Here is a 15,927-nt window from a genome sequence, read left to right as displayed (position 1 = left end):
GCAGACCGGGGTGGTGGTTCCCCTTTTCAAAAAGGGGGACCAGAGGGTGTGTGCCAATTACAGGGGTATCACACTTCTCAGCCTCCCCGGTAAAGTCTACTCCAAGGTGCTGGAAAGGAGGGTTCGGTCGATAGTCGAACCTCAGGTTGAAGAGGAACAATGCGGATTCCGTCCTGGTCGTGGAACAACGGACCAGATCTTTACTCTCGCAAGGATCCTGGAGGGAGCCTGGGAGTATGCCCAACCGGTCTACATGTGCTTTGTGGATCTGGAGAAGGTGTATGACTGGGTCCCCCGGGAGATACTGTGGGAGGTGCTGCGGGAGTATGGGGTGAGGGGGTCCCTTCTCAGGGCCATCCAATCTCTGTACGACCAAAGCGAGAGCTGTGTCCGGGTTCTCGGCAGTAAGTCGGACTCGTTTCAGGTGAGAGTTGGCCTCCGCCAGGGCTGCGCTTTGTCACCAATCCTGTTTGTAGTATTTATGGACAGGATATCGAGGCGTAGTCGGGGTGGAGAGGGGTTGCAGTTTGGTGAGCTGGGGATCTCATCGCTGCTTTTTGCGGATGATGTGGTCCTGATGGCATCGTCGGCCTGTGACCTTCAGCACTCACTGGATCGGTTCGCAGCCGAGTGTGAAGCGGCTGGGATGAGGATCAGCACCTCTAAATCTGAGGCCATGGTTCTCAGCAGGAAACCGATGGAGTGCCTTCTCCAGGTAGGGAATGAGTCTTTACCCCAAGTGAAGGAGTTCAAGTACCTTGGGGTATTGTTCGCGAGTGAGGGGACAATGGAGCGGGAGATTGGTCGGAGAATCGGCGCAGCGGGTGCGGTATTACACTCAATCTATCGCACCTTTGTGACGAAAAGAGAGCTGAACCAGAAGGCAAAGCTCTCAATCTACCGGTCAGTTTTCGTTCCTACCCTCACCTATGGTCATGAAGGCTGGGTCATGACCGAAAGAACGAGATCCAGGGTACAAGCGGCCGAAATGGGTTTCCTCAGGAGGGTGGCTGGCGTCTCCCTTAGAGATAGGGTGAGAAGCTCAGTCATCCGTGAGGAGCTCGGAGTAGAGCCGCTGCTCCTTCGCGTCGAAAGGAGCCAGTTGAGGTGGTTCGGGCATCTGGTAAGGATGCCCCCTGGGCGCCTCCCTAGGGAGGTGTTCCAGGCACGTCCAGCTGGGAGGAGGCCTCGGGGAAGACCCAGGACTAGGTGGAGGGATTATATCTCCAACCTGGCCTGGGAACGCCTCGGGATCCCCCAGTCAGAGCTGGTTAATGTGGCTCGGGAAAGGGAAGTTTGGGGTCCCCTGCTGGAGCTGCTACCTCCGCGACCCGTTACCGGATAAGCGGAAGAAGATGGAGATGTTATGAAGTCACACATGACACAAAGCCACACACAAACACACACGTGCAGGCCTTATTTTCATTGAGATATCCAGGATTAGGCAGGTCCTCAGGTCCCAACAGACCTCTTCAGAGGAAGAAAGGCAAAGAGGGAGAGAAGAGCCTCTGAGTCTAATTGAAGGAGACTCAGACGATATTGATATTCCCCCCTCCTGGCTCCTCTTTGGTGTGACATGATCTTGTGAAGGCTTTTGTCAGAGTAAAGTGGTGTTTTCAAAAAAGAACCCCACAGGCACGTCTGGATAGTCTCTCACACACACACACACACACACACACACACACACACACACACACACACACCCACCCACCCATACCCCTAACCTCGTGCTGAGCGCAGTAACAAACTATTCCACGCGCACACGGCCAACCATGTTTTTTGCCTCTCCAAGAAATACAGTCACACGAAGCGGCTTGCACACTCACACAATGCAGCTAATGTGGTCGAGAGCCCTTCTTTGAATGCTGAGGGTCATATGGATAAATGGCTTGAAATGTCAACATGTTGTTTTCATTACCAAGAGACTATTGTGCAGCACCCTTTTGATAAAAATACAGAGACAGAAGCTCTACAGGGAGTGGAGCGATAAAGCATGATCAACCAAACAGCAGTTCATACCTCTGGCATTTGGTACCAATGTGAATAATAGGAGGCTCTGCTTTAATCCCATGAGAGTCTGCTGCTTGTAATCCCTTTTACACACTCAGTGCTCCTAGATTCATATGTCTGGCATAAAAAAAATAAAAAAAAACGGATTCATTAGTCTGTATTTTATTATATTGAGTTCTCATAACATTAAGACTTCTTCTCAAGGCATATTATTAGCGATTATTGTTACAAATCAAATCATGATGTATCCTACTTTACCCCCCACCCACCCCCCCCCCACCCCACAGGTCTCCATGAACTCGATGCCATTAACGACCAGGAGGTGAAGGACTTTCGCAGTAAGATGTTTCGTCTCAGTGAAGAGCGGATGCAACAAGTCCAGATGATGACATGTACAGAGTGGCTGCAGGCCTGCTTCTCCCCACAGCTGGAGCCCCTGGCAGGGACGGCTATCACCGATGGGCTCAATGACCGGCCAGCTGACCTGAAAGTCATAATCCACTTCGACCAGTCTCAAGTGAGAATCTGTAGTCCAGTACTGAAAAATCATTAAAAACAAATAGACTTTTTGGTGATGTAATGTTGAAGTGTGGACTGTTGAATCTAGGTCCTCTAACAACTCTCTACTCTTAGCAAGAATATAAAGCTCAAAATATGTATTTCCATAGACAAGGTCACCAACATTACAGCACAGTGTATTGTCCACAAATTTACATAAAATTACATTTTGCTTTACAAGTGATAAAGCCTTGACCAGTTGACAATAGGCAACAAAGTTGGATCACTTAGATTACCAGTGTAGACTATTCAAACACAAAGTCCGTCCTTGTTGACGGACTGATACATTGAAACATTTTTTGCCTTTAATTCTATCATTGATTTCTCCTTGATTGCATTCAAAGGGAAGTTTACACAAGCACCCTGCATCAGAAAATCCAAGAACCAAATCTTGTAGACATAAAATGTTATAAAAATATAGTTAAATGTATACTACTTCTCTTAGGGCTCAGGGTTACTTGAGGTTGTATCTCTTTCCCTTACAGTAAATTGTACAAACACAAAAAACTCTTTAAATGAAATGAATGAATTAAACATAATAGATCTCTATTATGTTGTTTAAAGGGGTGATAGAATGATTATATAGGGTATTTCACACTGTTCCTTAAGGTCTTCTAATATGGTATGTAACATTGGTTGGGCTGAACATGTCCCAGGTTTTATTCTATGGGTCCTTACGCATCCCTGTGGAATAGAGCTCAACAGTCCCGCCCCTTGTCCGAGAGACCTTGGGTTCCGGAAGTAAATTTCCCATTCATTTCTCCCATTGACGTCTGGAAAAATCCGTACATAAAGTGTTTTAGACCATACCTTAGGCTAACATTGGATAGATTACATTATGCCAGCATAATGTAATCTATCCAAGCGCCAGGGATATTGTACTTCTTGGTAGACAACTAGCAGTTACTAAGAATAATGCCTAATTTATGGATTTGTCTGTATTCATTTGGGGCATACTTTTTCTAATTGAACTAGAGAAGACCAAAGAAAAGTCCATTGATAAACCCATTAGCCAAACCCATAACGTGCTGCCTGCGTACATATTGAAGTAAGAATAACCGTGTGACTTACTGCACCACTACAGCAGACAAAACCAACTTGTTGAGTAGCAAATGTAGCCATGTGACTCCACCAGCGCAGACACACACACACACACACACACACACACACACACACACACACACACACACACACACACACACACACACACACACACACACTGTAGCTCAGCCTCTTGTTCTGCTCACAGTTGGCAGCTCCACAAAAGTCATGTGACTGAGCCCAACTAGCAAGTCATGTGATAACACTAAGTGGGTCAAAACCATCAGTGAAATGATGCCATCCTCACACACACACACACACACACACACACACACACACACACACACACACACACACACACACACACACACGCAAGCAAGCATGGCAGCTCAAGGGACCAAGAACTGATTAAAATGAACCTTTCTTTCCCTCTCCTTCTCTGAACTCTGACTATCTACTTCCATCTGTCTTTGTCTCTCTATGTCTTTTCTCTTTGCTTCTGTTATAGAAATTATTTAATTAAAAAACAGATGTGTTTGTCCAGACCTGTGTACAGTATATCAGCTTTGATCAACATCACAGACACACATGCACAAAGATAGGCCATCTGTGCTACTGCGCTCAGGTGGACTTTGGCAGGAAGTCTTATTTGGGAGGTCAGACACAATAAGCCACATTATAGACAGGAAGTGTGGTGGTGTAGGTTATTGTTCTAAAGTGAATATGATCAAGGTTCAGTGGGAGTCTTGCTTTTTTGTTTTGATATTTAAATATCACAAATGGATTCAGTGGTCAACCCTGGTCTTGTTCTCTTAGTCCCATTATCATTCAAATCTTACTAACTTCAACTTCTAAATAATGTTGCAAAAATGTTAAAACAAAGCAGTAAAATGCTAAAGTACTTTCAGGATATCTCAGTGCTGTTGGTTTTGTAATTTCACCACGACCTTTTGGTGTTGTTAATTATTAATGGATGATGTTTTTATTAAACCTCCAGGAAATTATAATTCCATCTTGGGTATCAGGTCAGTACAGAGCTATAAATAGGATGAAGCCACGAGCCTCAATGTGACATATTAGACAGGCTGTGGCAATGTGTGGAGGACATGCATGCATATTCACGCATTTTAGTGCAGCGCGAGTTAATTTTTTTAGTTGCTCTTGTAATGACTGGGTGTGGGTGTGGCCCTGTCCCTGTCGGTTCATGTCCATCAATCTCTTATTCTCTTTATTCTTCTTCATACAGCTGTGTATGTATGTATGTAAAGTGGTGAAGATCATGTTACACTATCTTGCCACTGAGCAAGGCCTCCAGCAGGTCTTCATGAGTCCTCTTTTTGACATCTTTTAGTCCTGATTTCACAAAAAGTACACACACAAAATAGTTTTTAGGGACATGTATTTTAACACTGGTAGTTTAATCAATCTATCTGTCCCTGTTTTCCTGTCTTGTCTCGCAGGACTCAGCCAGTCTGAAGGTGCCATCATCCTGCATCCCGTCTGACCTGATGGAGCTGGCCGTGAAGAAGTGGCTGACCACCCACGCGCCTGAGGAGGAGGTGTGGCTGGGTCAGTACATACTGAGGGTCAGCCACTGTCTGGAGTTCCTCTGTGGAGAACAGCCCCTGATTCAGTACAAGGTCAGTGGCTACACAGTAGACTCAGTTAGGTGTCTATCAGGGACTGACTTAGATGTGTCACTTGTGTCAATATCATGTCCAGAGATTGGCCTTCATGAAAAGCGATGAGCTTTTTTTTATTGTTGTATTCTTAATATCTACAGCATGGTTAGCACAACTGTTCTAGCTCTGAGAAACTCATACAGTGCTATATTAGTGTGACAATTACAGACCGAAAAGCCTGTTTTATGATTCCAAGAAGAGGCGTTGTCAGGTCCTACAGGGGACAGTTTAGGTATAAACTACAATTGATAGGCTGATGGCTCAACAATAATATTGTTAGGGAGATGCGGATGATGGACTGTGTGTTTACAGTATGCATGTTTATGTGTAGCTTGATTTTTTAGAAAACATTGTTTCAGAAAAGATTTAGGCAACTAACATTATGGCTACATGTGCATCAGGCACATACAACCAAATCAATCCTCAGTCAGCTCATGTGAGATGCTGGCACTAACTTTGTTATTAACTCCCTATAAATGGAGTGAGACAACTTTGGAAAGCCATCATTCTCTTTGCTAGCCATATATTTAAGCTCTATTTTATTTTTGTATTCCTATTTACACATTTTTCAGAACCATGCACATAAATCACATAAATCGAAATTGTAAATGTAAGTTATCTGGCTAGTTTTCAGTTGCAGATGGAGTGAAAGAGTTGTTATAAACTATTTACAAAAGGACATCACACAAAAAAGGCACCAAGCATAAATAGCAGCAATATTACAATTTTCTGCAGGAAGCACAGTATGATGGATGGGACAAAGCAGGCAAAGCATACATTAGCATGCTGGCAAGCAACTGTTGTAAGAGAGAGATATGCAAATAAAGTTATATGGACAGTTAAACATTAGCATACAAAAAAGGAAGACTTTTAATGGTAACAGTCATAGTGACAAATCTGTTTTTGAGCTGAGATTCTGAACTTGGAGAAAATAAATGATCCAGTCCAGGTGGCCCTTATTATCAGATAGTCATCATGACTTCAGGACCAGCCCTAGATATTCCGCCCCTAAGCAGGATTTGGTTCCCTAGCTTTTTACGTGTCAGCTTAAATATGCACATAGGTAACAAGATTTCCTGTCCTGTCTCGTTTGCAGTACATCCGCACATGCATGCAAGCCAAGGAGTCTCCACACCTTACCCTGGTCCACACCAGCACCGTCAAGGGCATGTTCGACAAGGAAATCTCCGCCATCAGAGCTGTGGTTTCCCGCAAGTCCTCCAACCCACCTTTACCACTACCTCCCAAGAGAAGGGTTCCCACGGTTAGTTCAGTAATGTGTGGAGCTGTGAGAATGACTTGACTTGTCACTTCTGTGTTGTGGGGATCTTGTCTATTCAACATCTGCTGCTGTTTTCATAGAAACGGTACTCATTGAACAGCCACATATGCTGGTCAACTGATTGTTTTTGAGTCTCTGGAGACTAAAGTGAGCTCAAACAATTTTTTTAATTTGCGCTTGTTGGAATTCTATTCATATACTGTTATTAATGTGGTTGAATTTATTGTCAATCACTGATGTATGTAACTTTAAGTGTGCAAATTTGATCGCTGCTTATTTAGGACTAAAACTGAGGGGGGAAATGCACATATGAAAATGTACTCTCACTTAATATCCACCAGTGTTTACAGAGAAGTGTTCTTGTTTTACCAAAATAGTAAAAGTTCCACAGATGATTGATTCACCTGCACTGAACGAGGCAAGTGTGGAGGATTTCCTAGTAAACATGTACTTGGCAGCTGCCACCTGTCTTTTGTGTGTTCTGAGTGCATTGGAGCACTCCTCTGTACAGTGCCCTGCCAGCATTTGCCACGTTGTCAGAAAACATCGCAAGCTCCAGGTGCACAGTGACATCACTCCTCGATGTGTGCATTCACATTTTTAATTGTCAGGTTGAATTTAATTGGCCTCCGTTAGCGAGTCTCCTGGGGTTTTAAATGCCCAGTGATGTGTGGGTTGGAAAGTCTGTAAATATCGCAGGTGTGAATCATTATATGAAACTTAACTCTATTATATTATCACATATAATCATAACAGCATTAGAACAGTTATTTATATACCTTGTTCTTACTCTTCCCGCCTTATGATTAAACATTTTGTTGGTTTACAGTAAAAACAGCCATCTGTTTCACCTTCCACTTCCACATTTTTTTGATGAGTACATATGTATTCACTGAACGATATGACTCATGGAAGTACAGTGTCACAGTCGTGTATCATGATTTATGATAAATTCAGGCCTACTGTAAAAACAATATAGTCCAGATGCAGTAGGTAAGGTTGACGAGCAAAGGTGAGATGGCCCCAAAAAGCCCTGGATAAATGAAAATAATATCCAGAAAATTGGTTAGAGCTGAAACAAAGACTTAACTTTCATTATTAATCAATTAGTTCTTTAGTCTTTAAAATGTCCCTAAATTTCAAAGCCAAAGATATTCAATTTACATGATGGTCACAGAGAGAAACAGGAAACGTAGAGAGAGGGGGGGGGCGTGACATGCAACACATGTCCCCGGCTGGGAAACGGACTGTTGATGTTGCCATTGTGTCCTACGTGCTGTAATACTAACATTAGCCTAGACCACAAGTGTGTCAGATGCGTTTTTTACTTGCTCGTCTTACGCAACAGATATGCTTTCATTTTGATCTATGCAGCTGTCTGCTGCCCAATAAAACACTACTACTTTACTACATTACTAGAATTAATTTAAGGTTTTATCATTATTTTATCCTTTTTAATTACGAAACCTTTATCATATTAACTTTATTTTCTTATTATCTGACCTTGATTTTATTGTTTCTGATGGCATGTTTTCTCCTTAATTGCTTTTATTTTTTATTTATTCTGTATTGTGTAATCATTGTCTTAATGCGATAAGCATTTTGGAAAAAAAAATGTCGTCCTCTCTCAAATGTTTTTTTTATCAGAGCCTATAGGATTATGAGGGGGGAAACATTGTTTAGTGTCAAAGGAGAACGGCAAACTGCTCAGAAAGTTTCTGTGAAGTGTGAAAGTTCCTTTGCTGCTCGATGCTTTCAAATGCTTGGACCAGACAGAACCGGTACAGACAGTTGCTTCAATGTCGCATGAACTACTGTAACACCCTGCCTTTTTTGGTGAATATCTCTTCTGTTAACTGCTTGCTTAAAAATCATTTGCCATGGCATTAACTGGACTTATAAACAAGATCATGTTTCACCAATTCTGGTATGTCTGTAGTGACTACCTATTCTAGCAATTTACTGATCTGTGAACTCTTAATAGCCAGGATGGCAGTTTCTTTGTTATATCTCCAACTTTCTATTTCCCTCTATTTCTGAGAATCCTGATGGTTTTCTTCCAAGAAAGAGGAAAGAGCCTCTGCTATTAGGATTCCTGGTCTGCTGTTCTTTTTTTAAAATCAATTTTTGGATCTTTTCCGTGATATGATTTTTTTTTTTTTTTTTTCTTGGTTTTGGCTATCTGACTTTAATTTGATTGTGTATTTCTAATGCTGTATTTTATTTGTCATTTTGTATAGCATTTGTAACTGTTAAAAGTGCTTTACAAATAATTGGTATAGCAGTACAATGCAATGGAGGCAGATTGGAGAAGACAGAAGCAGACAGAGATTCTGGTCAGACTGTAATAAGCTTACCGTACGTAAGTATGGATGACTGTGACAGGAAGTGAGATTTATTTTCAGGACCGGAACCTGTTTATTTGATTCTGTTTCTGTAGGAAACATGAGTGACAGTTGGTCAAAAAGCAGCATGAGTAGAGAACAGAAGGACAAGGTGTTTTTGTGAGGACACAGTACACAAAGCTCTTGTTTCTGCCTGTATATTAGTATCTGACAAGAGGAAAATTACACACACTGTCATGCTCACACAAACTAAACACATCCACACACAAAGTCAGAGACAGCAAACAGCAGGAAGTGTGCTAGTTAGTCATGTTCATAGACATTAGGTGTCATGTGATGCTGTTTTTCCTGCTGACTGCTGACCCTCGCAAATCCACTTGGCTTGACATCAGAATGACCTGCCTGACCTCCCACATTGTGTGTGTGTGTGTGTGTGTGTGCACGTGTAAAGAAGCACTCTGTTGTGGAGTACATATTTTTACAGTAAATAATGCTAATATTGCTCCCTCATTGCAAGTCTCTCTTTCGTTTCTCACCTTCTCTCTGCAGCAATTGCAGAAGTATGTGTGGGACGTGTCAAGCCCGTTTAAGATAGTCCTAGTAAATGGCAGCAAGGTGAACGCGGAGGAGACTGCCAAGGTGAATTCTTGCTTTGTCCCCATCCATAAAACAATAATTTGTATTCATGTTAATATGTCATTGCATACACCAAAAACCTGCATGCACAGTAATTCACATTGGCAGTAGTATCACACAGCTAAAATGATGTCGCTTTGGTCATGTAAAGATGTCATGAAAGATTTTAACCCCCACACACGTACCCAGGTCCAGGTTAGGGCGGGGCTCTTCCACGGCACGGAGCTGCTGTGCAAGCCGGCGGTGAGCAGTGAGAGCAGCGGACGCTCGGACCACACGTGGAAAGACAGCACGCTGGAGTTTGACCTCTCCGTCTGTGACCTGCCGCGCATGACCCGCCTCTGCTTTGCCATCTATGCCGTCATGGACAAAGTCAAAAAGCAGAAGTCTACCAAAAATGCTCACATAAACAAGTACCAGACCATCCGCAAAGCAGGGAAAGTGGTAAGAAAGAGGCTTGTATATGAACCTACACTGGTCAAACAAGGGCCTAAAAAGTAATATAAGCGTCTTCAATTTCCACACATGTACACCATCTTTATTAAATCACAGACTAACGATTAATTTCACTATTTTCTCTCTGTATGATCCAGCACTACCCTATAGCTTGGGTCAACACTATGGTGTTTGACTACAAAGGGCAGCTGAAGACCGGAGACATCATCCTGCACTGCTGGTCTTCCTTTCCTGGTATATCTATTATATCTACTAATAAAATTAAACTAGTAAAATGACTTCTCCAGTGATTGCAACCATGCAGTAAATGCATGTAATTTAATGTGTATTTTTGTGTGTCTCACATAGATGAACTTGAAGAGATGCTGAACCCCATAGGAACCATTCAGACCAACCCGTACACTGAGAACGCTACAGCACTGCACATCCACTTCCCAGAGTACTCGTCGCACTCCATCGTCTTCCCTCCCTTCGACAAGGTCAGAAGGCTGACAGTCCCCCTTATAATAACATACTTTTTGCCAGCATTAGGACATGTCAATAAGCTTAAATTTGTTTGTAATTCAAATGAACAAATAGTCATGCACTCAAACATAATAAAACAAAATTACAACATTACACACGTTAGGGCACAAATCTTTTTATTTATTTTTCAGTTCCTACTACGTGAGCCCTGTCTCTGTGCGTAATGTAGAGTGTTCCCTGCATGTCTCTTCAACATGTAACGCTAAAAAGCCAATTCCCAGCATTCTTAGATCTTGGTAGAAGCATGCTGCACGCTTATTGGCCCAATGACGCTGATGAGATTTACTCCTTAGGTATTGTAATTTGGTATAGAATGATGAGGCATTTCCATACTCAGTAATTTAGAGGCAATTCGGTTGGTGCCTAAAAAGTATTGAATTCGGTACCCAGCCCTACTGCCATGATTGTACTATACTTAGATATACTTACTATACTAAGATGATGAACTTAGATGATTGGATGAGACCATGTGGTCTTTTTTAAAGACTTGACTGCAGTTGAATTTGTCATTCAGTGCCTTAGTGCTCTTGATAATGCTACCTAGTGATTATTATGAAATGGTGGCTGTTAGCATGAGAGGATCAGGACTTGCTCGACCTGCCTAAGGCGCTGTATCAATGTGCGTGTTCACTCATACGTTGCTCACTTACTTATTTGTAGATACTGGAAAAAGCTGCAGAGATCGCTGGAGCAAGTGACTGCGTACCCATGGTGAGTTAATGTACAGTAGGAGATAATTGTGTGGATATGCATACATATTTGTGTGCATTCAGAAAACATACAAGGGGAGACCAGGTAAAAATGAAGTGACATATTTGTTTCAAGTTGGCCTGTAACAAATGCTGCATCATTTATCTGTCTCTCCCCCTCACACACACTCTTAACAGACACACACCACCAGTGTAGTATAATCTTGCACTGCTAGTTTCCCTGGAAACCCATTGTTATCACTTTGGCAGGGTGTAGCTGCAAAAATAGTTCAATCCCCTTCAAAACTAGAGACTTTTATCAGATTACTTGTATGTGTTCCTGTCTCACAGCCCCTCAACTAAAAACCCAGTCCTGGCCGTGTTACAGCAGGTTACGTAATCCTGTGTTATGTAGAGGACTCTTACATCCTTTAATCGTGTGTGTGTGTGTGTGTGTGTGTGTGTGTGTTATTTTGCATTAGTCTGCATTGATATTTTGAATCAGACAGCATCCAACTTGTTTTAAACAGAGACTATGTTGGGCCTTGGTTTGTGAATTGAGATGAATTGCATTTGAGTCGAAATTGCTGGACACTTTGATACACTCCTGCCATCTTGTGGTTTTTTACAGTCACTGCTCAACATCATTTTCTTATTTCCTTTCACGTCCTGACTCTTCTTCTTCCAATCTTCTTCATCTTCTCCTTCTCTAACTCTCCAACCCAACGGACCATTCTTCCTTCCTCATTACTTCTCTCAGGGCCGTGGGGGTAAGAAGTTCCACATAGAGCTGAAGGAGATCATGGAGCGTGACCCGCTTTCTCAGCTGTGTGAAAACGAGAAGGATTTGATCTGGACACTACGCTACGACTGTAGAGAGAATTTCCCCCAGTCGCTGCCCAAGCTGCTACTCTCCGTCAAGTGGAGCAAACATGAGGACATGGCCCAGGTTAGCCATTGTGTCCACCATTTATGCATTTTAATAGGACTAAGTCAGATCTTTTCAATGTACATTACATAAATGACAATAAAAGTAGTTTCCTGTTGTTTTTTTTAACATTGTTACAAGCTTATAAAAACATAGACAGTACCAGTCAAAACTTAGGACACACTTTCCCATTCAAGTGAATGGGAAAGTGTGTCCAAACGTTTGACTGGTACTGTATATAATATCTATATATCAGTTTTCAGCTTTAAAAAATGATATGGCAAAAATGATGATAATATTATTTTGTTCAATGTTAACATGATGTTATACATCCATCTTCACTGCATCAAACATCTTAAATTGACAGAAAAATACCAGATTTTACTTACTCGGCCTTAGAATAAAATGTTTCAAACATTGTTAAATACAACTACAATTGGGCGCAGTAATAAACCAACTGCTCTCCGTAGAGATTGCGTGGTTTCATCACACCTGTTGCCTCCAGCCAGTACTGTTAAAAAAAAGAAAAAAAAAAAAAGGCATACACCTGTCAATCACACCACGCATGACACAAACACCTGTGACAGACAGTTACCACGGGAGCAGTTGCTTCAGGGCACCATCTAAACATAAAGTGTTCATTCCACTACTAAAATATGTTTACAGAAAAGATAACCGTGATCACAATTATTATAAATGTAAGATTAATTGTGCAGCCATGTGGGTGATCCCAAGGCTAATCAAATTTTATAATAAAGGTTTTATTTACTTAGCTATGGAAGGACTATATATTTTTTTAACTGATTAAGTGTGTGTGTGTGTGTGTGTGTGTGTGTGTGTGTGTGTGTGTGTGTGCGTCACAGCTCCAGGCCCTCCTTCAGATCTGGCCCAAACTGAGTCCTAGAGATGCTCTGGAGCTTCTGGACTTTAACTACCCTGACCAGTATGTCAGAGAATATGCTGTGGGCTGTCTGCGTGATATGAGGTAAACATATGTATCTAATCACACATAGATGTCTTTATAATACAGTGCCCTTTTCTTTATCTCATGTTTAAGCTTCTACATTCATATATCATGGGCTGTAATCTTGTACACTTTGTTACATTTCCTTGCTGTTTTATTATTTATTATTATTATAAATTCAGTATGCATGTGTGAATTACGGTCTGTCGATAGTGCTGAGTGTTGTCTCTTTTCCTGAAGAGAGAGACAGGCACATGATCATTACAAATTCAAACTAAAACTTAAAAAAAAATAAAGAAAGGTAAAAGGTAGAAAACAGCCTTTCAGAAAACCTCCTCTTACACCCCTCTCTCTCTCTCTCTCTCTCTCTCTCTCTCTCTCTCTCTCTCTCTCTCTCTCTCTCTCTCTCTCTCTCTCTCTCTCTCTCTCTCTCTCTCTCTCTCTCTCTCTCCTGTTTTCTCTCCCCTCACCAGTGACGAGGAGCTGTCTCAGTACTTGCTACAGTTGGTGCAGGTGTTGCGTTACGAGCCCTACTATGACTGTGCCCTCACCCACTTCCTGTTGGAGCGGGCCCAGGGTAACCGCAAGATAGGACACTTCCTCTTCTGGCACCTACGGTGTGTATGGACACGTGTGTACATGTGTGCACATGTACAGTTGCACATTAGAAATTAAGAAAAATAGATAGTATGTTTGTGAAAAAGGGCTACAGTTGACTGTGACTGTTCTGCTGCCCTATAAAGGTCAGAGATCCACATGCCAGCTGTTTCAGTCCAGTTTGCCCTCATGCTGGAAGCCTACTGTAGAGGCAACATCCCTCATATTGAGGTTCTAAAGAAACAGGTAGGTCTCACACACACACAAACACACAATCTCTTTTATTTCTTGTCTCATGCACACACATGCACACACCGTTTATTTCTTTTTCATTTTTACCTCTAGAGATTATGACCCGCTCCTCAGTTCCATAGCTATGCTTCAGACTTTTACTCTACTAGTCCTTACTCAAGCACCAGAATAGCCGTAGTCTATTGTCATCCCTGACAGAACTAGATTTATAGTATTTTTAGCCTGTCACAGTGACAACAGCGTCACCCTGCTGCCCTCTAACCTTTGGCCTCTACAGTGGGGATTCTAACAGTCACTCCTGTGGACGCTTCCTCCTACTTCCTCATCACCGCAGTCATTTATCTGGCCACTTTCCTGTTTGGAGGAGCATGCACAATGCTGACATAGTCTGTTAAAGGAGAATGAGCTCAGTTGTCTCTAACAGGGATGAATCATTCCTAGGTTTTGTTGGCTGGTTTCAGTCAAACAAATTTTAAAATATTGTTCCAACATTCCCAACTGTTGTGTTACATGTTCCTTGTTTTGACTGTACCAGGTGGAAGCCCTGAGTAAGCTAAAGTCAGTGAACGAGCTAATTAAGCTGGGGACTATCAAGAACGCTCGAAGTAAGACCAAGGAGGCAATGTTGACCAAGGAGGCCATGATGACTTGTCTGAGGCAGAGTGGCTACTCAGAGACTCTGTCAGACCTGCACTCCCCTCTAAACCCCAATGTCCTGCTGTCTGGCATCAAGTAAGACTATTCAGTTTTAGATCCAGTTGAACTTTTTCTCCTGTATTTCACGATACGTCATTCCCCGTCTCTCTCATTCTCCCATCAGTGTGGAGCGGTGTCGGTACATGGACTCTAAGATGAAGCCACTCTGGATTGTTTATAACAACAAGCTGCTGGGGGGAGACACCCTGGGAATCATCTTCAAGAATGGAGATGGTAGGAGGAATCCAGGACTGGGGGAAGAGAGGTTTGGGAGAGGGTATAAAAGAGAAAAATGGGTGGGAGGAGGAGGAGGGGTAGAGATCATACTGCAAGGTCATGATGATGAGGGATTGCAATCACTTTCCATCTTTCAAGTAATCTCTACTTTTGCTTTGAAAAGCACAATACTTTCTTTTAGAATTAAGATTACTTTTTTTTACTTTTTTCTAGACCTAAGGCAAGACATGTTGACCCTCCAGATTTTGAGATTAATGGATCTTCTATGGAAGGAGGCTAATCTGGACCTCAGGTGGGTTGTGTGTGTGTGTGTGTGTGTGTGTGTGTGTGTGTGTGTGTGTGTGTGTGTGTGTGTGTGTGTGTTAAATGCACAGACTTTGTCAAGCTTGTTTGTTCCTGCTCTCTGTCGGGAAGAGGAGGGGAGACACTAAATTACCCCATGCTAGTTTGACCTCCAACCCTTTTTCACCCTAGACACACACACACACACACACACACACACACACACACACACACACACACACACACTCACTATATCTGCATTACGTCCGAACCAAATCCACACTTTAGCACTTTTACAAACCATTTTTCTCCCTTCGTCATACACTGACACATCTGGAGCTGAGCAGTGGAGGGGGTTGTTTTGACAGTTGTGTTTGAGGACAGTGCTTCAGATTACAGTGACATGGGTCAGAGTTCAAACACAGTGATGTGACATTGTAAATGAATGGAGGGACAATGTAATGAAACCACTAAGATGTGGATGTAAGTTTCTTGATGATGTATTTTACTGCACATATCCATTATTTATTAATTCATTTAATATGTATTTATTTAAACTCAACATCCATCAAGCTGAGTAAGAAATGGCATTTGGTCTCCATTAATTCACCGATACTCTGTATCAGCCCGATACTGGCTAAAATGACAGGGTCGGATTCGGATATTGGAGGGAAAGTATAATCTCATACGATCCATTATCCTAAACTGCTACAATTTGACACCCTGTCATGTGTCCATACTAGAAAA

The 15,927-nt window shown here is 42.3% G+C and overlaps 1 protein-coding gene and 1 long non-coding RNA gene across 4 annotated transcripts in view; one reads left to right on the top strand and one right to left on the bottom strand.

Moving 5' to 3' along the window:
* pik3cb (phosphatidylinositol-4,5-bisphosphate 3-kinase, catalytic subunit beta) overlaps positions 1 to 15,927 on the top strand; it is a 55,905-nt gene that overhangs the window by 34,934 nt on the left and 5,044 nt on the right. For all 3 annotated transcript variants that reach the window (XM_036001080.1, XM_031283671.2, XM_031283670.2), the window contains 15 exons: positions 2,298 to 2,527; positions 5,070 to 5,249; positions 6,388 to 6,555; positions 9,468 to 9,557; positions 9,744 to 9,998; positions 10,148 to 10,244; positions 10,359 to 10,489; positions 11,196 to 11,246; positions 11,985 to 12,173; positions 13,016 to 13,137; positions 13,590 to 13,733; positions 13,860 to 13,959; positions 14,501 to 14,697; positions 14,786 to 14,895; positions 15,112 to 15,190. In XM_036001080.1, coding sequence (XP_035856973.1) covers positions 2,298 to 2,527; positions 5,070 to 5,249; positions 6,388 to 6,555; positions 9,468 to 9,557; positions 9,744 to 9,998; positions 10,148 to 10,244; positions 10,359 to 10,489; positions 11,196 to 11,246; positions 11,985 to 12,173; positions 13,016 to 13,137; positions 13,590 to 13,733; positions 13,860 to 13,959; positions 14,501 to 14,697; positions 14,786 to 14,895; positions 15,112 to 15,190 — 2,143 coding nt within the window. The remainder of the gene's footprint in view (positions 1 to 2,297; positions 2,528 to 5,069; positions 5,250 to 6,387; positions 6,556 to 9,467; positions 9,558 to 9,743; positions 9,999 to 10,147; positions 10,245 to 10,358; positions 10,490 to 11,195; positions 11,247 to 11,984; positions 12,174 to 13,015; positions 13,138 to 13,589; positions 13,734 to 13,859; positions 13,960 to 14,500; positions 14,698 to 14,785; positions 14,896 to 15,111; positions 15,191 to 15,927) is intronic.
* On the bottom strand, positions 8,191 to 8,508 carry LOC118495018. Its single transcript, XR_004897315.1, has 2 exons — positions 8,465 to 8,508; positions 8,191 to 8,387 (listed from the first exon to the last, which is right to left on the bottom strand). It is a non-coding gene; the product is annotated as an uncharacterized LOC118495018 (long non-coding RNA).

This window comes from Sander lucioperca, chromosome 5 (assembly GCF_008315115.2).
Source record: "Sander lucioperca isolate FBNREF2018 chromosome 5, SLUC_FBN_1.2, whole genome shotgun sequence".
Taxonomy (NCBI): domain Eukaryota; kingdom Metazoa; phylum Chordata; class Actinopteri; order Perciformes; family Percidae; genus Sander; species Sander lucioperca.
The sequence above is the reverse complement of the archived record's forward strand: the minus strand, read 5'-3'. Positions and strand labels throughout refer to the sequence as shown.